Here is a 27,741-nt window from a genome sequence, read left to right on the forward strand (position 1 = left end):
TCACTCTCCCACACGTGTCATTAAGCTGCACAGTCGGAGCGGCCATCTTGTTCCAAGTTGAGAGAAGTTGTAAGAGAGGGCCACTAAAACAGCTGTGAGCGTACGTGTTTGGTTTTTTTTTTTATATATATATTCTTCAGACATTGTAGTTTTCAGTCAGAAGCTTGATAAGGATTCTTTATAATTTATTTCTTTGAATGAAAATATATTTACGGTATATATAATATGTACTTTCAGTCCCTTTAAATCTCTTTTCTCTCGCATTGTCCTTTGTGGCATGGGATTCTTCTTCTCCCATGGTAACTCACACTGTGCCTTTCCTCCTTCATAGAAGACAGTAGCCAGTAAGGTGTGAAAGGGAAAAAAAGTGAGAAAGTGAGAGTGAAACCTCTTCGAAGAAACAACTGTTGTTGTTCTGTCTCCCTGCAAACGACTAGCCTGAAACGTGTGTCCTGGACAGAATCACTGCACTGCCTCTAATTTAGCTTTCTCCGTTCTGTTGTCGTGCTTCCTGGAAAAACCTGGGCCCGTACCGTTCAGCCGAACCGCTCGTTTGTTTTTCAGAGTCTCTGCCAAACACTAATCTGACAACATGGTCAATGGCCAATATTATGTCTCCCTCCAAATATATACACTGAATGTGTCTGGAAATACACGAAGCAATCTGTATAAAACCTACAGAGGCTCACTACACATGTGTATCATTCGTATCTCACTCTGATTGTGGACGCAAATGGAAAGAGTTGGCTGGATCTTGGACTTTGGCAAAGACTTTAGCAGGTTGCACAGCTAACTGAACGACTCTGATCTTTGTGGTTATTTTTTTTTGTGTGTGTGACTGATATAGCTGAAAGTTATGTGCAGATGCTGTTGTCGGACTAGTGCTGATCAGATGCTGTCCCGTCTCCTTCGGTCTTCCTACCTGCTTCTCTCTGTCAACAAACTGACAACACAAAGCAGTGACTACGTGAAATTTCATCTTTGCTGGAACCTGTCCATGAGGACAGTAGGCTACAATCAGTCTCATATACTCAGATGCTCTCTGTCTCATTGTCTCTATCCAGGGTCCCTGTCTCCTTACCCCTTACTTCCACTCTCACTTTTACTCAGATTTGAGTTTCTTGCACATTTTCTTTGGAGCCGCTCTTAAAGAGCAGTGGCTCGTTCTGGCCTTTCCCCATGAGGCCTTTCAGGGAACTGTGGAGACCCAACGGGGGCAGGGGCACAGGGGAGGGGAGGGTGCCACCTGTGAGCGTACCCCCGCCGGTGGAGGTTGGAACCTGGGAACAGGATAAGTTCTGAGACTGAGAGCAAGGCGAGGGGTTGTTGTTGTTGTTGAGACCCACACCAGGACCTGTGCCCATGCCCAGGCCCATCATGTTGTTGTTGAAGTGATGGGTTTTGTAGTAGTGGTTGAGGTGCTCTGATCGGGCGAGGTTCGGAAGGTTGACCATCTCTGGGTGGTGCAGCCTGAGGCTCTGGCCCCCTCCTATTCCACTGCTTCCGCTCTGTGTCACGGTGGAGCCTCCTGAGATGCCGCTGCCTCGACCACTGGCCCCAGCCCCCAGCTCGTCCTCCACATTGATGATCTCGATGGCACGAGCCGGGCCGTGGTGTTTATGCAGCTGGTGCTGCTTCCTCAGCTTGTAGAACACCACCAACATCACCGCTGCCATGAAGGTAATGGCTACGAAGCAGCCAATGATGATCTTGGTGGTCTTCATCACATCATCTAGGCCTGAGAAGCCCGGCTCCGTGATGGGCACAGTGAAGGTGGGCCGCGTGGCCCGAGGAGAGGTGGAGGACCAGCCGGCTGACAGAGAAGAGGCTGTGGTAGAAACACCTTCTGGCCACAAGTGGCCCGAAGGAGTGGGGCCAGGGTGAACACGGATGAATGTCTCATTGATGGCAACCAGTGCAGATTCCTCATCTCCTGGAGTCTCCACTGTCTCCACGGTGACCGTCGTGAAGTAGGTGTAGTTGACACTGGCGTCAGCAGCTGTGACATTAAGGACAGCAGTTGCCGTGGTGTTGCCAGCAGCATTGGTGACCATGCAGGTGTATTGGCCTGTGTCTCGCAGGGTGACATTTGTGAAGTTGAGTGTGCCATCATGCAGGACTGATATCCGCACCTTGTAAGAGCCGTGGGTCATTAGAGTGCCATTAGGGGTGATCCAGTTAACAGATGTCGTGGACGTGCTCGTGCGACACTTCAGCTCAGCAGCCATTCCTTCAGTGACATTGAGGTCCGTAGGTGGCTCCACAATGACAGGCGCATAGCAGGTGAAGTGGCTCTGGTCAAGCTCTCCAATGTACTTGCCCTTTAAGAATGGGGGAGCATGGCAGCGAGCACAGCAGGTGGTGTTGCTGGGCACCGTCTCTTTCAACCACCAGCTAAGCCAAAGCACATCACAGTTGCAGACCCAGGGGTTGTGGTTAAGGTGTACCCTCTCCAGCTGGTGAAGGGGCGTAAAGAGGTCATGGGGCAAGGAGTGCAGAGAGTTATGGGACAGGTTGAGCTCCTCCAGGCTTTTCAGGTCATCGAAGGCATTGCGCTCAATGACAGACACCTGTGAGTGCATGAGCCACAGCTTGCGGAGAGACACTAAGCCCTGAAAGGAGCCGGGTCGAATAATCTCCAGACGGTTTCCAGACAGCTCCAGCTCCTCCAAACGCACAAGGGCTGTCAGTTTGGGAATGTCCTTCAGTCCACACATGCCCAGGTTCAGGTACCGAAGATTGATGAGGCCCACGAAGGCCGCGTCGGAGATGAAATCCAACTTCTTGAGCTCACCCAGGTCCAGGCGACGTAGCGAGGGCACACGGTGGAAGGCATAGCCGGGCAGAGTCTCAATGGGGTTGTTGCGCAGCCACAGCTCCCGCAGCTTGCTGAGGTACTCGAAAGCATGTGATGGCACCAGTGTGAGGCGGTTGTCGAAGAGCTCCAGTGTGTTGAGGTTGGGGAGGCCATTAAAAGCTCCGACTTCGATCTGACGGATCTGATTCTTGGAGAGTTGGAGGATCTCGAGGTGCCTCAAGTGCTTGAAAGTGTCGGACTTGATAACCTGAAAGGACAGATAATAATGAAGTTTTAGTATGACATTTTAGTATTTGCTGATTGGATTTTTGTGTGGTTACATTGACAATGAAAGGTTTTGGATTAATTGTTGCTGTCTGCGGGGAGGGTGGGGTCCGGGTGGGGTCCGTGTTGTGTCCCGATCTAATAAAATTATGGTTGTATGTTAAAACCCAAATCATTATCCTGACCTGCTAATGAGCACAGTTGTCTTGGTTTTGATGTTTCACAAACCTCAGATTTAGTGTCAACACCAAAATAAGTAGGCAAAAAGTATGTTTAAGACCACAATAAGGTTGTGGTACCGTGGCACAGCACCATTGCCGGGAGTCGGGGGAAAAATGGCCAAAAGCTCTGCTCACGCCAAAATTTGTTTATTCAATGTGACAAAAAGAAGGTGCTAAACACACTTTGTGTTACATCTCTAAGCACTATGGCAACAGTCCTGGCCCTATCCCTGACCTTGTGTCAGTGCTGGCTTCAGACACCAAAGTGCTTTTCACACTGTTTCAATGAGACTCAGAGGACTTTCTCCTGACACATTACAATCCCCTGGTAGCAAACCAGATTATCAGCGTTGGACTCTTCACATTAGGTGTCAGCATGAATCACCTCAGAGGACAAAACTAGGAAAACTAATTTAAATGTCCAAATTAAAGACTGTCCAAATATTCCGTGTTACACTAAAAAAAAACCATCTCATTTTATAAATAAACAACTATGAGATGTTTTTTTCTGCAGGAAGACACGATTCTGGAAAAAAAACATGGGGCCGCAGGCCCTGGACAGCACATTCTAGCACAGTCTGTCCAACTGGAGCTCATTTGGCAAGAAGTTAAAGACAGTCAGCAAGTGAGCGTGACCAAAAGCCCCTTAAATCTCTGACTGTTTGAGATATGTGTGGCCAAAGCCCTCTGCGAGACTCCTGGAGCCAGGCCATCGCCTCTTCTGTATGTAGAGCAGGAAAAAGGGGGGAGTTGGGCGAAGAGGGGCCGGAGAGAAAGAGAGAGAGAGGGGGCGGGAGCTGTCAAGGCTTTACTCTCAGGGTACTCAGCGAAGGAAAAAAATAAGCCAGAGAATCTGGGATGCCTTCAGGTGTTAAAACATTTTTAGATTTTTTAATCATTTCAAGTGGGGCTGCAGGATATGACAAACCGAATCGGAATTTCTGGGCTAAAAATGAAACGCAACAAATATTGTTATTATTATCTCCCCACTGTCTTACTTGCGTGTGAACAGCATCCCTTAGACATTAGCATACCAAATCATGTGGCGCGACGTCCCATTTATGCTCCGTTACCGTCACATAGCGCTTTAATACGATGTTTTCTCCGAGGAATAGCGGATCTCAGGCCGCGCTGCCCAATGTACAGAGCAGTTTGACAGGATTAGAGATGCACTAGGCAATTTTAACAATGTCAAGGATACTCGTTGCTTTTCATTAATGTAGTGGAAGTGAAGTTGGAAATCGCAAAAGAACAAAGCACTGTCAGCAACACGGAGAGGAATCCCATTACTTCAAATGCCGCTGCACAGAGTAAACTCAACCCCAACTGTGTTTGTAAATGTGGAGACTCGTGTGCTTTGTATCGATGGTCTGTGGTTAAATGATCTTCCCCTCGCAGCTGTAAAGCCACAAAACACTGTCTGGGGACTCTAGATGAATTGGTAATGCATACAAAAAGGCAGCACTGTGTCATAGAAATATGCCTTGCTTTCAATTCATAAAATATTCCCTCAGTTCAGCGGAGGCTTAAGTGCACTTTTTCTACCATTATTGCCGCTTACCTTTCTGTCTATTCTCCGAACTAAAGTTTGTACGAGGAAAACTGTGTCAACAAATTAATCCCAACATGCACTAGTGGCTGCAAAAGCAAAAGTCCCTCATGATAATGTGTTAAAAAATTTCACAATTCATAATCACAATGCATATGTAAGTATTAAAAACACATAACACATATGTGTGCGGATGTATTTGTGTACGTTTGTGCACTCTGAAGGAGAAAATCTTTACTCTGAAGGAGAATATCTTTACTCTGTCATCCGCGATTTGTCTCCTCTATCAATAACTATATAAATGGCTACACTTGCAATAAATGAAATCAATAACTGTATTAAGATGTGTCGACAGGCCATGAGCTGGGGAGACTGTGAAAACGAGACGCGCTGGCATGTATAAGATGATAAAATGTGTGTTTTCCCCGCGCGATTTATGTTGCAATGCAGCAGTAAATAAAAATGAGAGTGAACCATGACCTCCAGTCGGTCATCGCTATTTGAGAAACAACCGGCAGTCAAAAGAAATCAATAATATCTTCTGACAAGCATTAAATTGCATTACTTGATGGGACTCGCGGCAATGGAAATATGAATTTATTCTAAATTAAAAGACGTTTCACTGACATCCAGACATTTATTCATCATCTCCCTGTAGTGCGTGTATGTGCCCTCTGCCATATTTGCATAGAAAAACTTTTTTCGCTAAATCAACACTGACGAGACACGATTTGACCCGAGAGACCCGACTTCCTCTGGCCTCTGTTTACCTGTATGGAGTTCTCCTGCAGGTTGAGGTATCGCGTGTTGATTGATATGCTCTCGGGCACCTCCTCCAGGTTCTGCCTGGTGCAGATGACTCGGCTGGCCTGGTTGGAGCAGGTGCAGAGGGAGGGGCAGGAGGAGGAGGCGGCTCCCACCAACTCCGGCCCAGGGAGGAGGAACCGCAGCAGCAGCTGGGCCAGTAAAAAGAGGAAGGGGGAGGGGCCGGGAAGGCAGGTCAACGTGGCGATGCGCATGGCAACTGGGACATGACCCTGCTCTTTAATCCGAAGGTACAGGTGAGGTGAGAAGGTTCACTTTCCCTTTGGTCCTCCAATCGCAATTTGTAATTTCTAATTCCACATCCTCCGAGATCTCTGTGCTTTTTCCTCTTGTTTTTTTTTTTCGAAGGTAGAAATATGCAGATAAACAGATGTTATTCCCCCAGTTTTTTGTCTTTTTTCCTCCCTTGTGTTGTCTGGGGATTCGACTGGGGCTTTTTGTGGAGTGAGAAGAACCCAGGAGTTACTGTGCAAGAACAAAAGACAGAGAGACAAAGACAGAGCAGATATTAAAGCCGGAACACAGACAGCGCGCTGTGTTTTCACCAACAGAGAATGAATAGAGCAAATAATAGGAAGACATCTACAGTATAGCTCATCATGGGGCAGACTGTCAAAAAAAATCCGTGAGAGGCATTAGAACATCTTTGTCGCTGCTCATATCAAATCCCACATAATCCGTGAGCAGACATTTTGTCAGAAATAAAAAATCCTCACACCCGGGGCAGGTGGAAGCCGATTTCTGTAATTAATGGTTCAAGGTGGTGGAAACGGAAATAGGAGAAAACATGCAATCTAAAGTGGGACAACGGGGTATTTTCTGTCTCCTGCATTTAGCATGTAAGCATGAATAAATCAGAGAGGCATTAATTTTTGAAACACTGGTATAATTGTAAACAGATGAGCTGCAGCACACACACAATCACACTGAAACGGCAAAGCATTTAGGCGTTTTCTGTTGACCGAGTAAGAAATTACAATTTGGATTCCCAAGGCAGATGATCAGCAAACATTTTGCATTTGAGCCGGACACCAGAAAGTACTGCAATTATTTTCATCATCAATGAATGTATTCACTTAGTTTTCAAAATGTCTACAAAACAAAAAAGACCTATGCAAACCTATGTTCAGATGAGGTTTGTAGGATAATAACAGTTGCATTTTGGGTAGCTACTCAACAAATTGACCATTTCAGTAGTGTTCAGGCACCTATATTTAATACTTGGATTAAATAAAATATCCCCAAATGACGACAAATGCCTGTCAGAAGTTACCTGAGCCCGAGGTGACGTCCGAGTGCTCGCGTTGTCAGAGTCCAGAAACCGAACGACGATTCCAAATTGAAAAGATTTTTTCGTGTTTGTAAAGTCGTGTTGTGTTTCACGCAGCGTTACTTGATTAATGACTTCAATAGTTAATCAATTATGGAAATTGTCGCGGATTAAATTTCGGTGGATTAATCAGCCAGTCCTTTCGGCAAACAATTTACTGTTCAAAAAGAGAAACTGCTGCAAGACTTTTTAATATGGCACATTCTCTGGTTAGCAGCATTTTTCAACATGAATATATGGAACTACTAATTCCCCATTTACACATCGTCATGTTGGGTTTTACAGGAGATGCGACTGTTCCCGTGCAAAACACAGACGAACATGGTTCAGTTTCTTGCAAAAGGCAAAAGATTACGTCCAGCGACCTCTTCGAGTAATACAAAAAGCAACAGGGTTTATGTGGGACATGTGGTCTTACTATCGCAAACCATTAATAACGAGTCATGTCAGCCCCCGTCTCGTCGGTTAGCGCTAATTATACCGCGGCGTGGCAATTAATAGGGAAATGATATATTGACGTTTGAACATGCGACCACCTTCAATTAAACCCAAAGCAAGTTCCAGTCCTGAAAAGAAAAAAACAATATGAGAGTGAATCCTGAAACAGTTGCACAAACTAAAATGCTAATTCCATTCCCATATGAGCTGTAGAGGCTGGAGAATGCTAGCGAATGGTGCAGTCTACATTCACACTAATATACGGCCCAGCTCGAGTCAGGCTCCACCAGACTCCCTCTCCCTCTGCGGGTTATTTACACCTGAACAACCTTAAATAAGGGCATCCAGCAATCTACATTAGATATGGATATTAATGATGATGGTTGTCATGATGGGCCTGTGACACGCAAACTCATTGGACACACTGAGCATCCTCACTTGGCACAGTAAGAAAGGAGATGGGGGGTAAAAGAGAGCGGGATAGAGAGGGAGACGGTGAATGAGATGGAGAGAAGGATTATTAATCTGATAGATGACTGTATGGCTGCAGGCAGAGAAGGGAATTATCAACACTATAGTAATAGATGAATACTGAACAGCTGCAGAGAGCCGGCCGGAGAAAGAGAGAGTGAGAAGGAAAGAGATGGAGATGGAGACAGATGGAGGGAAGGCTGAGTGAGAGGGATGATGAGGGATAAAGAGCCAGAGAGAGGTATGAATAGTGGGAAGAGCGCAGGAGAGATCTGTAGTAAAAGAAAGATGAAAAAAAAAAAAGTATGGGGAAGAGGGGAAATAAGGAAGGCGAGAAAGGAGATACACATTAATATTAATAATCTCTCGCTCAGTGAGAGAGAGAGAGAGAGAGAAGGAGAGAAAGGGGGGGCTCGACAGAGAGATGAATTTAAAAGAGAGAGAGAGATGGAGGGAGGGGGATGACAACACACAGACGCATATAAAACAGAGAGCCTCGGAGAGATGGAGGCAAGAGACAATACAGGGGGATGAATATGAAACAGGTGGAGAGAGAGAGAGAGAGAGAGGGAGAGAGGGAGAGAGAGGTTTCTCCTGAGTGCCGGATGAGTGGGAGGAGGAGAGGAGGGGTGAGATTGATCAATACCGCGTATGCAGTATAGTTCAATGACATTAAAACACGTGCACAAGGACGATATGATGAATCATATCGGCGGCAGCATCTCTCCGGTCAGACAGAGCAGGACAACAGAAGTGGTCGGCACGGCAACGACGGCAACAACTGCAACTGCTGCAACACAGGACGGCGGCAACGCGACCAGGGACGGCTGCTCCCACACCCTCCGTCTCCAGCGCGACACTCGGCCGCCGACGGATGAAGAGGCACTCCAGTGTTATTTTTGGATCGACTCTCACCTTCTTTTTCTTTTCTTTTTTTACGCATTTTAATTTCCAGCCACCTTTTTTTCTGTCCCCTGTACCAGCGAGAACTAAGTCGCAGAGGTATTTCAGGCAGACGGCGTCTGAGCAGAGCTGAGAGGCGCGGAGGGATAACGAAAAAAAAAGAAAAAGAAGGAGAGTCAGTGAGAGGCAGAGGTTAAGATGGTCGCTCTGATGTTGGGTGGGTGGGGTTGGGGGGGGGGGGGGGGGGGGGGGGGGGGGGGGGGGGGGGGGGGACTGGGTGAGTAAGAGTCCTTAGAGGAGACTGAGACTAGTTGGAGCTGACAGCTGCTTAGAGGCTGTTTGATTGTGTTCTGTCACTGCCCACATGATACAATAGTCTCTCAACCTGTAACTCGCCCTCCTCATCCTCTCTCCATCTCCCTTGATATGTCCCATCTCCTTCTAGGAACACTCGGGACTGTGTTTCACAAACTCATTCACCCTGCCCCCCCCCCCCCCCCCCCAGTTTCCTCGCCTCCCATTTCCTTCCTGCCCACCACGTATTGCATTTCCCGGACCTCCGTTTCCCACCTGCGAGCGGCCCTGTGTCTGTGGTGTCCACCGGCGGGGAGCAAATGGCGCACCGACCTCGCAGTTTGATGGAAGAATAACCCGCTACGCTGATGCATATTAATCCTTAACCCCCCCCCCACCACCAACACCACCCTACTCCTCACTCGCGACCCCTTACTCTCTTGCCATCAGACACAGCAACACACTGCTGCTTCCTTTCCCCCTCTTTTGCTCTCTCTCTCTCTCTGCATTCAAATCTTAGCCAACAGAGTTACCATGGTTACCCATTCACCACAGTCTCCCACTCCGTCCAGCTGTATCCCACCAAATCCACAACCAGCCCCCCCCCCCCCCCCCCCCCCCCCCCCCCCCCCCCTCATTAGCACCCTATACACATTCATACACAAACGGCACGGGGCGAACACGGGCGTGAATGGCAGCGGCGCTCTGGAGACCATCATGCTGCATTTACAGGCAGGACGCATTTTAAAGTTCTTCAGCGCCGACGATGACACGCGCTAATTCGTCCAGAGCGTCGCCCCCCACCGTGACAAACAGCCATAAATCCCGAGCGCAAAGGTCAGGGTCATTCCTCCAGTGAGTGAGGATGCAGTGGCAGATTAAAAGGTAAGCAAACTGACATTCTGGCGACTTAAAAGAAATTAAAAGGACAGAGAAATAATAAAAATGAAAGGGCAGCTTTTAGCGCCTCGAAGGCCCACAATCGGCGTCTTAACGTGAGCGCCGGGCTTCGACGTGAAAACACATGCACTTTCTGTCCAAGGCAACACGGCTGTGGTTATTACACGCCGTGGCATGGAGGGTTTCCCCCTCGTCCTCCGCCGTCTCGCCGGGGCACGACTCTCGTTTGGAGAGAGAGGTTGACGTCACACTGCAGTGGGGACATCTGAATCACAACGAGACCACAGAGACCGGAGCGGGACGCGGGCCAGAGACGGGAAGTAAATCAACGAAGAGACACGCGGCAAGGTAAGTCATCCCCAAGTAAAACAGGAAATAAGGAGGTCCGAACTGCTGAAGAACAAGTTTAAAGTTCTTCAGCTGAAACACGTTTCCAAGATCCAAGAAGCCTCTCGAAAGTTCTCCACCGAACAGATCTTGACAGCAGCTTCAAAGTTAAATAAAAACCATCTCCACACTGTTAATCTCTACTCTATAAAATATTAAAATTTAAGACCATTTTTTAAGAAGCCGAGCAAGTCCATCAAACGAAACCTTCCAGATGTCCTCTGCATTGTTCCACAGGTGCGGTACTTCTCCGTAATTCAGTCCGACTCATTTGAGGTTTTTAGGATCTTGACGGGAATTTTTAAAGAATCTTCTTCTTCTCTTTTTTTTTTTTTGCCGCATCTGAACAATGCTCGGCTGCGCGGAATTAATCTTTCATGCTCGACTCGCCGAAGGCCCTGTACGGGTCGAACAGGCTAAAAGACCCCCGTCTTCGGGGGTTTTGATCCTCGCTGCAATGATGTATCCTGCACATTTTTTTCATTTCGTAAGAGATTTATGTCAGCCTCTAAAGGTTGGGTAATTGGGTTGGGATAATTTTACCCATCGCTACATCTCTGCCTGTGTGACCACAGAGCCATAATGTCAGGGGGGAAGATTCAGGAGTGCAGGGGGGTTTTTTTTTTCTTCCTTTTCTCTGCCAGAAGCGAGTTGATGGTTCCATGGCTGGATGGAAACTTTTTCTAACTGATGTACACTGAGCGACAGTCAGGAAAGAGTGCGCTGACAGTGGAACAAGTCCAGTCTCTCTCTCTCTCTCTCTCTCCAGTGTTCTGTCAGCACATCGGCATGGCGGCCCACCAATAGTGACTTGGCACGCACCAAGATGGCAGCTCAAGCAGCCACGATGACAAAAGCGAATACTGTCGGTTTGTGCCGTGGGAATAGAGCCGTGATCTTTTCCTGATCACAGCGACAGCTTACCGATCGCACTCGTGCCTGTGACGTTTTTTTCATCCCGTCACAGGCACGTCACTCATCCCTGGCGTCTCAGTGGCTGGGACGAGGTGGTTATTTAAAAAATAATAGTGTGAAACAGATTCGATGCCAAACAAGCAGGTAACAAGTTTACCTGCGCCGATACTTCTGTGTTATGAGGGATGGCGTGTTTCGCGGCAGCTGATGATTCAGTCAATTTACCCAATTTTCTTTTTTATTAAAATTCAGTTAGCGCCGGTCCACGTTTGAAATGATGAATATGATAATGCTCTGGTGATCGATATCAATATTGATCGACAACACCGTCTGAGCCTCTTAATCTGAACAGAATCCGGGGATCAGATTCCGCGGAGAGCGGTCGTTTTATGCAGCGCCCTGGCGACTTTTAGTGCCGCGTGTTTGCGCAGCAACTGCCGCCTCGGAGGCTCGAGCACCCAGAGAAAAATACAAATTCGGAGGGAAATTGGCTCCTTCGATCTAAACAGCATCAATATCGGCCTCAACAGTCCACAGCACAGATCCCGATAAAAAACGATTAAGAAACAATCTGGCAGAATTTGCAGCACACGAGATGTCTGTGAGCGGGGACAATTCTTTTGGTCTAATTGCTCGCGGGTGCCACCGAGTCAGTGTAGCGGGGTGATGAAGAGGGCAAACGTGAGACCCGAGATCGACCTCCTGCTTTGTTCCCTCCCAGCCCTCTGTTCTGTCTCCTCACAAACTGAGTCTTGGCACCTTGAGGCGTCGCCAGGGGGCAAAGTCTCAGGGGAAACGTGAAGTCCGTGGGTAGGATAGAGGATCCCGCCCCCCCCCCCCCCCCGCTCTCCCACCTTTGTGGATGTTCTTTTGGACGTTGTTTTTAGGACTGTGCCACAGTCAGGTGCTCATCCGAACGGTAAACCCACTTGGTCACTGACTGTGGTGACTCATTTTAAAATGATGTAAGCAATACATGACAGGTTTTAAAAATACATGTAATGTATATTAATGTCTTATATACAATCTAATTTAATGTGTCCTTAATTCTTGGACAGCAACCTGCCCTCCACTGTCATAAGTTTTCTTAAAATCCTGCAAATGAAGCAATCTAAGAAGAAATAACATATGAAGTCATTTGGCGATGTTTTGTTTTTTTGGCTCTGTGTTTGGTCTCCACCTACTCCTGAAGGAAACATCCGTCTCTTTAGTACCTTTTGTTTTTGTACTGAGCAGGTACAGTAGTGTAGTACAGTAATCTTAGAGCTTCTTTTCTGACAACAGCTCCCTGCTGTGGCCCAAAACAACAAATGCAAGAGAGTTACGCCTCGGGACACAACTACTGTGTCTAAATGTACTAACTATTGCATCTAGCTTAAATACCAAGCCATTGGCGAGTTATCCCAGCTGGTAGTATGTGTTACACAGCAATATTGAGCTAACATCAGCCCCCATGAGCTAGCGGTCGGTCATATCCAACCAAGAGGCGCTACAGCTGTGAAAACCCCTGAGTGTGTTGAATTAAGCAATGGTGCATTTTAATGCGAATGACTTAAACTTTAATTTGCAAAAGGAAGAATTATGTGTTATTCCTACTGGAAAAAGTTGCTGAGGGAGAGCTGAGGGGTCTTAACTGATGATAATTCTCTCAGGGTTCATCACTGTGAGCAAAACCTTTACACAAGTAGTCCTGCCAGATGGTTAATAATGAAATACGTTAGGATTTTCATTTACACAAAATGTCCGATTAGTCACTATCACCACCGTATGAGGTCACAGAGGTGATTGAGTCCGTGGTGCACTGATGAAAGTGTTGCAACATTTATCATTCAACTAACTAAATAACTGAACATTTCCAACCGCCGGAGCTTCACATCAGATGGATTTTAACCGGCCAAACACAAGTCGGCGGCGTGGTAACAGGAAATATAATGTGTCAGCGAACGTAGCTCTCATCGATGCCGTTCGCCAAGAAAGGTGCACCATCAAAACAAGACGACTGTCATTTTCAGCATTTCCTGACAGTGGATCGGTTTGAGATTGTTGCAGGGGTAATGGAAACAGTCGGCAGCGGCCACAAAGAGCTGTTAGATGTAGAGCTGCGGGCGACAGGCTGCACCTCTAAGTTCTCAGCCAGGTAACCATGGCTCCTTTCGCTGTGCCCTGCTGTTTGCATACTGATGCCGAGTGTGCAGCCTGGAATCAGACCGCGGCTTCTCGGCGGAGGAAAATTCTTAACGCCGGAAGTCAGTAAACCTGCGGTGTCCCACCGCAACCGCGGTTCCAAAAGCAAACCCGGACTAAAAACCCTTCGCCACTGCAAACTTTGTGAATTAGCAGTGACTGAGTTTAAAGGTCACTCTGTCTCAAATCTTTGGGGGATGATGACGTGCAGCGTCCCACTGTCTACCAGGGACAAATGGCCGTTTTCACATGATTTAAAAGACCTAATTTGACCAGCAGGCAAATGTCCTCGAAATACCAGATCAGCTCCATCATAACTTAGTGGTTCACATTTCCCCCCCCGAAAAAGACTCACTCCTCCGGTGAGCTGCCTTTGAGCTCAGAGAGAACCAAGACCAAATCAGTCTCATCTCACTGCTTCTTATTAGAGGGGAATATGACGGGGGGGGGGGGCACAATACAATCAAGCAAGGAGGCTGCCGTCAGGTCTTTCACTTTCCCGGGCGTTAATTTTCTCTCCAGGCCTTCCCGGCACCGAGGGCTGCGCAGCTCATATGAAGCAGACAAATTTAAGGATATGATAAATCAGCGCTAATATGATCACCCTCAGTGTCTGCTGGTTGACATTAAACAACCACTAAATTTTCACTTAGCAGGTGCATCTCACACCGCCTGCGATATCTTGTTTGTCCCAGCCAGAGGTGGGCTGGGGGGGGGGGGGGGGGGGGGGCAAACTAAATACAAACCACACCGCCTAAGCTTAAAAAAAGCCAAAAATGTAATGCATTCAGAAATTTCTAACAATGTATAACAGTTGTTTCAGCATCCTCCCATATTGTCCGATGATAATCCTCCTATGGAGACAGTTTCGGCATAACCATCCCATTATAATCCCATCCAGACCGTCCACAGTCTGCTACTAACCACCATTAATTTCTAGCCTCATTTTTCCCCTCACACTCGGCCCCCCTCTCTGGTCCCAGGGTAGTCTGTCTCACTTAAAGCTCCGACTCTTCACAGGCCCTTATAAACATTTAAAGCATTTGACTAACTGCCAGACAAAATTGACTTTGGGATGAAAGACCAGGGGGCTTTTAAAAAAATGAAAAAGGGAAAATTCTGCACCAGGACACAGAGGCCCTGATTTAATGGAAAACAAAAAAAAAAGAAAAAAAGAAAGAAGCCGTTTTGTCCTCAGAAATAGCCGAGTCACGCACAGGGCTTTCTCTTTTTAATGACGGGGGCGGGGGGGTTTGGAATATGCGGCCGTGACAGAAGGTGCTCGTGAATAGTTCTTATTCACGAGGGGTTGGGGGGGAGGAGGGCCGGGTCACATTGTGCTGGATGCCAGAGAGAGGAAGCCCCCTCGCACTCGCCCACTTCCTTCCCACTGAGTCTTCTGCCGACCTCCTCCACTGTGTTTACCCTCCCGACTCCATGGCAATGAGAGAAAGCTGGACGAGCACTGGCCTTGCTGGTGAATGGAGCCCTGACGTCATTCGCGCCCCCCCCCCCCACACACACACACACACACACACACACACACACACACACACACACACACACACACACACACACACACACACACACACACACACACACACACACACACACACACACACACACACACACACACACACACACACACACACACACACACACAGAGTAAGCAGCGTGACTAATAGTGTACTTACGTCCTCTGTGTTGCCTCAGTTATACCTGATTCATATCTGGCTCCCAGGGGAAGGAGCCCCCCCCCCACCACCAGGTTTCTCAAATATTCAGAGACGTCAGATGTTCTTACAGGTGAATCGATGATGCCAGTCGATAACAACCCCCCCCCCCCCCCACAACAGGGATTTAAGGACGGGGCTCTGTTATGCCAGCACGCTGCCAGATTCAGGTGGAAACACCACTTTTGTTGTCGGTATGGATTTTCATTCTCCCGGATATTGCTCGGTGATTTCCCCACGCGTGGATATGTAGAAGCATATCTGAGTCTGTCAACCTATTGACTCCGTCTGCGTTTGATAGCTGACGTCTTTAAGCGACTGGTTTGTTGTAATGGGCAGTATAGAGAGGAGGGGGGGGGGGGGGGGGGGGGCTGATGATTATTATTATTATTGATGTAACAAGCCTATGAACACCTGACGCATTTTGAAGAATCTGCAAATATTACACATTCATAAAAAAGCCCTTAATTCATCAAAACAGATTTGCTGAATACGTTACTACAAGAGCGGGTCCTGTACATGAGTGTTAAGTTTGTTCAATTAAAACTGATGTTCAGGACATGAACAAAATGACACTCAAGTCACTCAACGATAACTGGGGACTAAATCTCGAACCTTCATAGAAATGCCGCTGCTCATTTCTACTTCCTGCGCGCCTGACTCGTCTTCTTGCCCCACAGCAGCTCGCCGTGCACGCGCCAACCTCCAACAGTGTCAGCCTGGACTTATAGCTACAGGACGTTATGCAATTTTAACGCTACAGCTGTAGGAGCTGCATGGAGAGGAAACGACACCAAGGGGGGGGGCGGGGGGGTTGACATTTGGACCCACTTCAGTGTACAAAGAAAACCACAAACCTGCGGAGGCATCTCAAGGAAACTGTTTGAATATCAACAGTGAGATGTTAATTAAGGTTCTGGTACCTTTAGAGCCATATTGAGACGGACAGCGAAGGCAGTGGTGTAACAATATGTATCAGCATCTCACTGTAACGGAGTTGTGTCACATTACTACACACACAGAACGTTACCGGGGGGGGGGATTCATAACAGGGCTGCTGTACTGGGCCACTTTCAATTCTGTTTGCGTGATCAGACGCAGAGTTAAGATCATAGCGACGACCGACTCATATTGTAGGAGCTGCATTGCATTGAATATGTTGCATCTTTTCACATTGTTTCTCTGGAAGTATTGGTGAAATTCATAACATCCCACCGGTCACTTTCCCTGCAAAGCTGCGCTCCTAATCATACAACCTGACATTTTGTGATTTATTTTTCAACTTATTGGACTACTAGTTTTTTCCTTTTAGCCTCAAGTCGGTTTGATGAAATCTCATTCAAAAGCCGTTTTCCTCTTTACTAAAATGTCACAATGTTTTCGTCATGTAATCGTCTGATGACTTGCTCACACTACTACACTCCAATGTTCATGGTCGTCTTTGAACAAGGACGTGCGACCTCAGGACTAAGACTAAATCTGAATGCATGAATGAATTAATACCACTGTGCCCGGACGTGCAATCGCATGAATCCTTATGATGTTTATGGAATTGACGTCTAAGGACGTCTGAGTGAAATTTAATAATTGTTCACCTTGCTGACTAATCATAGTGAATTCCTAACCCCTCAACATGTGAGCAAAGTCACTGTTGTCACAGGAGTGCAAACAAAGCAAAAACATTCAAATAAATAAAAATGATCGTGTTTGTGTCTCTGCTAATTTGTTTCAGCATCCACTGATAGAAAAAAAATTACAAAATAAAAGAACCGTCTTATTTTCAGGCTGCGGACAAACCGTGGTTGCTATTATTGTTTTGCCTTTTTTTTGTTACAGGAGCAGAGTAAAAAAAAAAGAACAACAAAAAAAAACCTGTCAACAGTTTCCAATTAAATGAAGTAGAAAAATGAAAAGTGCCAGGAAACAAGTGGTTACGTTTTGGTGCAAATCCAGATTTTAATATTTTGTAAAGGGCATTTTTTCTTTTCTTTTCCTATTTTAAATCAGTCACATTTGATGCAAAATGGGAATTCCTCTAAATACTTTCATTAAACTGCATTATAATGGATTACAAGAAGATTATGCGCTCGTCAATATTTCCCTCAAAAAAATGAAGTCATCATCATCGGATGAACTTCAGAGCAGACTCCCCACAGGTCACATTTATTTCCCCCTCTCGTCATTATATCATGACCCTGTTGTAATAAATGTGACATACTTGTAAAGCAGTAAATGCACTTTTGATGTCTCCCACAACGCCTCGACGAAGCTGCATGTGCAGAAGGTCAATTGAGCTCGTGATTGAATGATGAACTATTAATCAGTCAGAAGCTCCTCCTCCTCACTTCCTCCTTGTTTACACCTATTGCGATTCCTCCGCGTGATGACGTGATGACGGGACGCCGCAGCCCCAGGTGACGGCTTGCGCGCCCTCACGCTCGGCTGTTTTGCGTCGGTTTGTTGGAGCGATATCACAATAAGCGGCCGTATTTTCTGGGGAAAAAACAGCACAACAAGCCTGATGAGGGTTTCATAAACCGGAGCGTTCTCGGCGTTCCACATTTTAATCACCACTCATCCTTGTCAAATCGGATATACTGCGGCCCCCTCTGCACTGTATCCCTCCCACTCGAAATGTCTAAAGACGCGCCGTTGCTCTCATTAGGATGCGGCGAGGAGCCCTGATCTATGCAGAATTGCTCCTGCAGGAGCGGGTGGGGTGGGGGGGCAAGAGCTGCAGATTAAAAGTCACTGTGTTCATCACCCTGCTAAAGCACTCCCATTAACAGACATTACATTACCTAGGCCGCGTGTTCAAATCCCTAACTGGGGGCTTCGTACCACTTGTCATTACATGCTGGGATAAAAGACTCTTTTTTTTTTTCTTTCTTTTTTTTTTTTTTTAGTAATGGCAACATTTTCACATTCTCCACGCCAGCTCTCGACTTCAAATGAAATCCAGTTATTACTGTCCGTTCTGTGGCGCCGCCCGGTCGGGGGAACCGATTTTCGTGAACAATGAATCCGTATTTAAGGTTGCTAAGTGTGTTGATACACTAAATTCCCGCGCGCCGAGGGGGCAAGCCAGAGCCAGCAGCTAATCAAAATGTCTCTCAGCCATTTGCAGAGCAACGTAAACTGCACCATTTTGTGTATTTTTCCGGGAGGCGGGGTCTGCTGTAAAACATTTTGCCGGTGTGTTTCTGAGCTGAGCGTTTGTTGCTCCCAGCTGTTTTGGTGAAGAACCTTGTTTCAGCATTTCTGTGTGTCACGCTGCCCCCCCCCCCCCCCCCCTCCCCCTCCCATCCCCGTGCTCGGGAGAAAGCGTGCGAGTGTGCATGTGATTTATTTCAGGAGGTCAAACTGTGGCGTGTGAACTCTGACTCCTATTGACCGTCTCTCCGCGTGTGTGTTGGGTGATATTTCTGTGATGGGGTCAGTCTGTGCTGCATTCGTTTTAAACAGGAGTCATTGTGACACGTGCGAAGGTGAAAAAACTGCAAGATTGTTTTTTTGTTTTTTTATGTTCCCTTACATTTGTAATCGACAGCAGGCGGGTTTTCACCTCCTCCAAGATCGACTTCAGGGTCAAAGACGAAAAATGATTAAAAGTTATTTATGGTTGGTTTACAGTGGGGCGGTAATATGTCTGTTATCACTTTATGTTAAAAGTCATTTTCCCCATTGAATCCATTGATTTTTTTGCCTTTCGGGCGACACATGAAGATGCAAAAACTGGAGATGAGTGTTTGTTTTCCGTCACCGACACTTCTTGGATTATTGATGCGTTAAAGCGATTGTTCCACGATCACTTATGATTTAACATCACAGCGCTAGTTGGCTGTCGAGGTTCACGTCGCTCTTGAATATGTTTACGTGTTTATTTATTGATACAGACTCGCTTCTTTGGGGCTGGATCTTCTGACACAATAATACTGTTGCTCGTTGATGCAAAAGGCAAACGCTGCATTTTGCAGCGAACCTTCAGCGAACCTTCACATCTCACACTTCAGAGCATTTAGCCTGCATGGGAATGCGTCGTCAAGCTATATGCTTTTAAAAGACTCGACACTTACTGTTATTATAGAAACAATAAGGCGACTCTCTGTATTAAAGGTTTAGTGTGTAAGATTTTGTGAAGCGGTATATTGCAACCAGCTGAATACCCTTCGCCCCCCCCTCCCCAAGTAAAAACGCACGGCATTCTAACATAACGAAAACTCAATGACTATTTGTTTCAGGTGATTGTACACTAACAAAAACATATCATGAATATTATTTTCCATTTCTGCCCATAGATCCTCTAAATCCTACACACCGGCGTTTCACCTAGAACAGATTGCCCGTACGGCACATCATGGAAATCTGCAAACTAATTCATGGACACAGTTTTGCAGCAACAAACAATATCTGGCATTTGCAGCGAGAACAAACACTTGTATGCAAATGTTGAAGAAAAAAAAAATTATATTGTCGGTGCAATGCCTGATTTAACAGCCATTGTTTTAAAACTTCAGTTTCGTTCTTAGACTCTCCGGAGCAGCATGTACAGTAAGTGTCGCACATGAAGCACACGGAGGGAATTTATAGTTTGCACCATTTAGGTGGTGCAGAGCCCCAGAGTGCGCACTCGTACTATTAAATATGAATCTAATAGTTGGAGGCTGGTGTGCTGCTGCACAGCCACATATCAGGACACAGGTTCCTGATTCTCTAACTGGAGTTTCACTGGAGTTAGCATCGGCAGGGGCGCTGCCAGGGATTGTGAGGCCCATGATAAGATATCACAGTGGGCCCCACCATCACACCAACCCTGAAAATATAACACTGTGCAGACATGTATGCAACATGCTGCATATACAGTGAAGTTCAATATGTGATGTAAGACTGACACACGATAAGACATGTGCTTAAGGCATCTTCTACAGTTTAAATATAATTTTATTGGAAAATCCATTGAATCCATGAATAATTTGTGATACATAAAATGCTGTAAATTTGTCTTAGACTGCACCCAGCTGCTCCACACGAGCAACCATTTAAGTGCAAACACATCTGCTTCTAATGAAAATGAGCGATGTCATTACAAGTGTTCCTTTACTGCTCAAGGTCACGGTCGTCGATACGGCATTCTACTAGCAGAGTTGTCGCCTCCCTTCAAGAAAGGTTGAGAGCAGCGACGGTTAGAAATAGCACTATTCTGTTACTATTAGTAAAGAGAATATGCTTTGTACACAATTATGGCACCAATGCAGCTGAGTAACAACTGTTACGGTGATGGGATTGTAATGAATCAGACATACGACACAATCAGAGTCATATTGCGGAGCGTCGGGGTATATTGCACCGGAAGGACAAGTTAACATTAACGTTACTCTGCAGTGAACAGCGATAGATTTTACAGTGTGGCGGGGGGCTCGGTGCCTAATTAGGATTTCAGAAGGGGGAATAAACATTCAACAGTGTGGTGCAACATGTGGAGCAGAGGTGGACACAGGTAATTAATCACGTGTCCATCTGTCTGTGCATCTCCCGCTCCACGACTGTTGCACTGGATCTAAAAGTGTTTCATATAAATGGTGTTTTCAATTTTTTTTTTTTACAAGAAATAAACAAATGGGGGCGTATGCATGATAACCAATAAGACTCTGCCGCCCCCCCCCCCCCCCCCCCCCCCCCCCCCCCCACATCCGTTCAGGCCTCGCCCCGGCCTCCTCTGTGAGTGACACACTGACTAATACACAGACAGATAAACACTCGCACTGACAAACACGATAAGGCCTTCGCCCACGAAAAACACACTGACACGGACTGACTGACGGACGTCTCCATGGCGACCGGTCACCAAGACTGACACGCTGTCTCTCGCGGCCGAGCGCCTGGCCGAGCGAATCGGCGAGGTGAGGGGGAAAGAGGCAGGGGAAAAAGAAAAGAAAGGGAGAGAGGGAGAAGGAGAGGTAAAGAGTGGAAACACACTGTGCAGCACAAGAATGATCACAGAGCGGCGTGGAAATGTTCCAGCGTATATAATGCGCAGCTCTGGTCTAGCGGGCCATGTGATCGTCCTCCTTGCCCTCCGATCTTGCTCCTCTCACACCTCAGTCTCATCCCATCGCTCACACCTCCTCTAACACTCCCTCTCTCCTCGCACACCCCCCGGACTCAACCCCCTTCTCTCTCTCCTCCGAATCTGCTCCGCTCCCTCTCGTTCAACCTAAGGCATGTTTATTTCCACAGCTCACCTCTCCTCTGCTGATTTTCTCCACCCTTCTCCTCTCTCTCTGCGGGTTCTTCTCTCCACCCCTCTCTCTCTCTCTCTCTCTCTCTCTCTCTCCCACGCTGTGCGAAATGGAAGCTCTCGCAGAGACCTGAGGGTTGCCATAGTAACCTGCCATAGTAACCACTCACCATCTCGCGTGTCTCCGTCACGGCGGCGGGGGCCCGGGGTGTCCACGGCCCTGCTCTGCAGCTCCCAAAGCGGGGCGTCACTCCAGTGAACTCTGCAGTGTGATGGAGAAGTCTCGTCCTTTTTGGGGCTTTGGGCTCGGTGGACTTTCCAGACGACCACGCGTCTGAGGACGTCGGTGACTGACGGCTGCCTGATGACATCTGAAGGCAAGCTTGCCGTACTATTTGACAGAGGTCACCAGAGGCACACAGCGGAGAAGAAAATTGATGAATAATCCTCCCAATGAGCCGTTACGGCTTCCAACTTTTAATAAAAATTACCAAATGCGTTCCACTTGGGCGTCAGGTATTACACGTCATGCATCTCACCACACCAATTAACCCGCCATCGTTTCAACAGTGCACGCAGTGAAATTTGAACCTGAATGCCTCGCCGCCGCACCACCCAATCCGATATACGACTATAGAGAAAAGTGCAAGGGGGGCGAAATATATAAATAAACTGGTACAACTGAGTCAACACTCTACATATGTCGCGGGTCCAGGGAGTCCAGGGAGTTGGAAAACAAATAGTGAAGGCATGTACGGGTTCACGTGATGGCACCGAGAGTAATCGTCCCCAACCGTACGGCCCAATCTGTGATTTATCACGGCGTTGGGACGCAGTTTCTCTATAACTATCTCCTCCGTGGCCCCTTAGCGGCCCCCTGGGGGGGGGGGGGGGGGGGGGGGGGGGGGGGACGACATGTTTCATCGCCACCACCTCACCATGACATCACCAAACAAGCGGCCCCCACTGAAAATACGGCACACCAGATCCAAAAAGGGAGATCTGATCTCTTGTGCGACAACGCGCCCCGCGCTTCACACCAGGCATCTCGTCGTGATCTCTCTGGGTGCCGTGGAAACCAAACCCGTCAGAATCACAAGGAGCGAAAAAACATATTCAACAACAAGGCAAAGACACTTAGGTCATCAAGGTTGTGATTTCATGTTTACTGCTCACATGCACTATCCGTTTCTTGCCGTCTTCATCATCAATATTTTATACCGTCATCATCAGCGGCGGCAGCATCAGTATGCTCCACGACCGCTGTGCCTCCAGCCAGCGCAGCCAGTCAGCGAGGCAGACGGAGGCAAAAGGCCCCAGCCCGACTCTGCGGTGCTGTGTTGAGCTCTTATGCCGCCACTGACCCGAAACAAACTCCCCCAAGACTTCTTTGCCGAGACGCAGCCAAGCTGGCGGTAGCCGCGAAAGAAAAGAAAAAAAAAGCGCGGCGGGCACTGAGGCCTGACCGCCTTCATTACCCCATCGCATTTACTAATACTTCATCTAACCGGGAGAGGATAATATCTCCTCTCTTTTGCCAAACTCAATATCAGACACGCGGGGCTGACCGCTCTGTCTCTCTGGCCCCAGCTCGTTTTCAAACAACGCGGAACCAACTGCGTGCCCGGCCGCTTCCGTCTGTGGTGTTGCCGCGGTGACACGCGAGCGAGCTGCCATTTCTTCTTGACCTTCTTTACTGACACATGCCTGGATGTTTTGGTCCGTCGCACAGGACACGAGGGGAGGGGAAGGGAAGGGAATCGGCTTGGGTCCACTTCTCGGGCATCCCTCTCCACTTCAGGTCATGATGGAAGAATATATTCCTCAGGGGGGGAATCTCGCCATTTCTAATGATGTCAATTCAATGGATTATTGCGTTCATTTTGTGTCATCAACCATTGCCGTTGGTCCAACTGTTATTCAATAATTAATACGCAGACAGACATCGTGATCCCCGAAGGGCCAACACCCAGGTCTGAACGGGGGGGGAAGAGACTCCATCAACCAATCATGGCTAATTATATCCAACCAAGTCATCGTCATAGGGAATGCTTAGGATTTCTGCTGCGGACGGGTCAGTGCTCATGCACTCGCGTCCCCCATGGTTGCAGAGATTTCAAATTGTGCCCAAAAAAGGGAATCTCAGATCTCCCGTCTCCGGGCTCAGGCATGGCGCGAGCACGTGGCGGCCGTCAGCGGCATAGTGTGATACGATCCCTGTGTCTCCGTCGTGCTGCATTATTAAGGGACAGCCGGAGGTTGTTCCCACAATTGTCCTGCCTCTCTCCTGCTGATGGGCGACTCTCCCCTCCTCACCCTTCAACCTGTGCACATCAGCAAGTCGTGCGGCCATCAATCAATGACACCCTCGCCCTATGAAGAGATCAGCGACCAGCTTGCCCTGATTAGAGACGTTTTAGTGTCATCCATAATCTGTGTCTCTCTCCTGCGCCACACACACACACACACACACACACACACACACACACACACACACACACACACACACACACACACACACACACACACACACACACACACACACACACACACACACACACACACACACACACACACACACACACACACACACACACACCAAATTTGGGGCAACAGTTACACTCTTTGCATTCTAATGTAGCAGCGGAGACGTCCCTCGGAATTAATGCGGGTCCTTTGTCCTTTTAAGTACAGTACGGGGACGAGAGAAAGGCAAACTACACCGACCAGATTGAATGCATCATTTGAAAGATGCACAAACGGCTGACATTGGGTACATTTCTGGGGGGTAATGATTGATATGCTGGACTCCTCTCTTGCCCTTTACCACCTCGTTGCTGCAACTTCTCCACATCTCCTCCCGAAATAATTTTTGCAATGTGGCTCCTCCTCCTCCTCCTCCTCAAAAAAAAGGAGAATTAAAAAAAAAGGAGGCTGAGCATCGTCTGAGAGTCACACCTTCCCTCTAGGCCAGGTGTGCAGGTGTAATTTACCATGTCCCTGTTAACCCGCTTGCTTGTTTTCATCAAGCTCATCGGCCGTGCAAAAGCGTGGTGCCTGGGAGAAAAAAAATAAATTCAAAGAGCGGCCTGGCCTGATTCCTCCGATGACTGAAATCGCTCAGCCGCGGCTTAATTTGCGACGCAGGAAGGACTCGGTCTTGTGGGACACGTGCGCCTACATGTTCAAATGAACAGATGACAGTTAAAAGTCACCAGGCTGGTGGGAAAGTTCATGAAACCCTTTCCCTCCTGCAGCTGCAGAGGCATAAAAAGTGGACATGCTGTATTAGTTCTTAGAGGGATGATTGATGGTTACACTTATGTTGGAATTAATAAAGAAATGTGCCAAAAATGTCTTTTCCTTTCGCCCACCGTGATGGAGAGCGGTGTGAGTGTGGAGCCCGTCACAGGTGCAGAATCCTTAAAGGGGGAATCAAAAAAAAAACTGAATAAAACATTCCGCCCCGCGTCCCATTAACTAATCCACGTTAACCTTTCCTTTGTGAATCGTGACATTGTTCAATTTTAATAAGTCGCCCATCGGGGTCAAGAGGCGTCGTGACTCGGCACCTCCAGGACTTCAAAAGGACGAGGAGATTCCGCCCCGAGTCGTCGTCTCCTTCCAGGGCCTTTTCTTGCTCTTTTTTTTAACTTCTTCAGTACAATGTGCTCTCGAGTTTCTCTGCCGCCAACTTCCCAAGAACGAAGCCACGTATCACAGATGCTGAATGAATACTTTCTCGTTTCCCCCGAAGAGTCGGCGCCTTCCTCGGAAATGGCGGGCTTTTAGTGGCCGCGTGGCCCACTTTGAATTCATCTCGTCTTCGGTGGCACTTTGGGGTTGTTTTTTTTTTTTGCGGGAGAAAAGTTCAGCACGGACAAATTCCACCGACATTTTTGGGCCTCGCTTTTGCAGCAGGGACACGTCTTGATATTTCCAAGCGCTGCCGCTGAACCAGAGCCATGCTGCCTTTAAATGTGACGCCATGTGACAAGCCTCCCGTGAACGCCGGGGCCTTGCAGTGGCTGGTGCTGTTGCATATACAGTTCATGGGCAGCTGAGAAACAAAGCCTCTATTCTCCGCTGTACGAGCGTAAAGCCCCCACAGTATGCGAGTGGATAAAATGCATACTTGTACAGGCTACATAAAAGTATACCGTCCTCCTAAAGTTTTACATCTGTAGAGCCATTTTGGCTGTAATGTAAAAGAGAGAAAGAAAACAATATGGCGTGGAGCAGGGGCTCGTAAATGGTATGTGTCATGGTCTTTCGTTTGACGGCCCCGAGCTACGATATGGCGTGGGAGTTTACAGGTACTGTAAACAGGCATAAAACCTAATATGGGTGCGAGGATAAAAAACACCTGTGAAAAATCACAGGTCGTAATATGCGGGCAGCAAACAGACAGAGGTGCATTATCGGCCCTGTGCATGAAGGGGAAATCAAGAAGGACACCGGTGTTGTGTTGCACAAAGATGCCTTAAAGAAAGAGTATCCTTACATCTGCACACAAAAAAAAAACTTGCAGATGGAGAGGAGGAGGAGGAGGAGGAGGAGGAGGGGGGGTGGTACTCTCAGTGCATCATCCCCTTTATATCCTTCCTGGTTGGAGCCCACACTCACCCTCCACCCGTCTCTTGTCAAATCCTGCCCCAGTGCCCCACTTCACCTTCCAGCACCCCATTAATAACTTATTCTCTCTCTATCATAAAACTCAGGAGATCTCACACACACACACACACACACACACACACACACACACACACAGCTATCTCCCGCCGCCAGTCCCACGCAGCCCCCGCTCGGATTTTCCCTGGAACACCGCACATTAGCATTTAAATCCTCTCATAACCGTATCGTTGTGTTGCGAGATGGAGACCGCAGATCTCCATTCATCGGCTCCCATAATCTATCTGCTCCTTGTTCCCCAGCCCGAGGGGCCCCGGGCTCTGACTCACAGCTTAACCCGCCGCGCGTAAACCGCAAGGTGGCTGCTGCGCATTCCCCCCCTTCTCCCAAAACCTGGGGTCATCAGCTGGGGGGGCCAGCGGAGGGGTATGAGACACACACACACACAAATTAACACTGTACACTGGTCCGATTACAGGGAGGTGTTGAATGTGTGTGTGTGTCTGTGTGTGTTTGAGTGAAAGCTGCGCGTTAACCGGATCAGACATTAACACCCTGTCAACAGCTTGTGCCACAGTGGAAGCTCCTCTAATCGCCAAGGTTAGATCAACTTGTATTGACGAACGCATATGGAGGAGGAGGAGGAGGAGGAGGAGGAAAGAAAAAAGTTTGAATCGTGCATATGGATGAATACATCAACATCTTTTGGAAGATGTTTTCATTCATTTCCCACCAAACATTTGACACGCGTCCGCCTCGTCATACATGTCAGTCCTGCAGGGCAACGGACCCATGCGGTCCGAGTGAGGAGGCCCCGGAGCGGATCACGCGCACGCGCACACACCATCGGGTCGTGGACAAGGGGATTCTGTTCTGCTGCGCGCGGGGAGCAGATGCACACACTGTCCGGACGCGCGCGCGCGCACGCACGCACACTCGCACGCACGCACGCACGCACACACACACACAAGACAAACAACATGAGCACATGCATCTGCACCGCAGAATGTCCTAATCGACTCTTCTTACCTTTTTTTTCCTCCTGATTTTTGAAGATGATGCTGCGGTCAAGTCCCGAAACGCATCTCGCATCCGCGCGCCTCCAGGTCGGTGTTAACTCCGAGAGGATCTCTCCCTCTCTCCCTCTCACCTTCTCCCTCAGACAACAGCGTATTCCACTGCAGAGCCGCCGCCGACGCTGCTGCTGCCTTCTCTCTCTCTCTCTCTCTCCCCCTCCCTCTCTCCCTCCCTCTCCCTCTCTCTCTCTCAGATTGATTCACCCTTTCCAAGCGCTGCGCTGCCTCCGCTGGTAATGAGAATCGTCTCAGAGATCTTCAGGTGGATGGAACCACTGCCGGTGGACGGCGAGGGGACGTCGGGCTGCACCGCCGCTCCTTCTTCTTCTTCTTCTTCTTCTGCTGCTGCTGCTGCTGCTGCTGCTGCCTCTGCCATGGGACATTGAATATGGAACTTTACACATTTTAGAGAACCGCACCACAACATCTACTGTTGCTCTCTCTGCAGACGCCATGCGCACGTGGCGCGCACGACCCAGACAGCCCGTGGCACAGCAGGTTTAAATATTAACACCAAGCCCAAAATTAGATGACAAAAGAAACAGGGATCAACTTGTGACAGT

At 48.0% G+C, this 27,741-nt stretch overlaps 1 protein-coding gene across 1 annotated transcript; it reads right to left on the bottom strand.

The window, feature by feature from the left end:
* Nucleotides 1–57: 57 nt before the first annotated feature.
* Nucleotides 58–27,741, bottom strand: lrrc4ba (leucine rich repeat containing 4Ba). The gene is made up of 3 exons (XM_035616517.2): nt 27,132–27,741; nt 5,623–6,142; nt 58–3,065 (listed from the first exon to the last, which is right to left on the bottom strand). Exons 2-3 carry the CDS (start codon nt 5,869–5,871, stop codon nt 1,107–1,109), a joined length of 2,208 nt encoding a protein of 735 aa, XP_035472410.2. The 5' UTR covers nt 5,872–6,142; nt 27,132–27,741; the 3' UTR covers nt 58–1,106.

Source organism: Scophthalmus maximus, chromosome 17 (assembly GCF_022379125.1).
Source record: "Scophthalmus maximus strain ysfricsl-2021 chromosome 17, ASM2237912v1, whole genome shotgun sequence".
In the NCBI taxonomy this organism is placed as follows: domain Eukaryota; kingdom Metazoa; phylum Chordata; class Actinopteri; order Pleuronectiformes; family Scophthalmidae; genus Scophthalmus; species Scophthalmus maximus.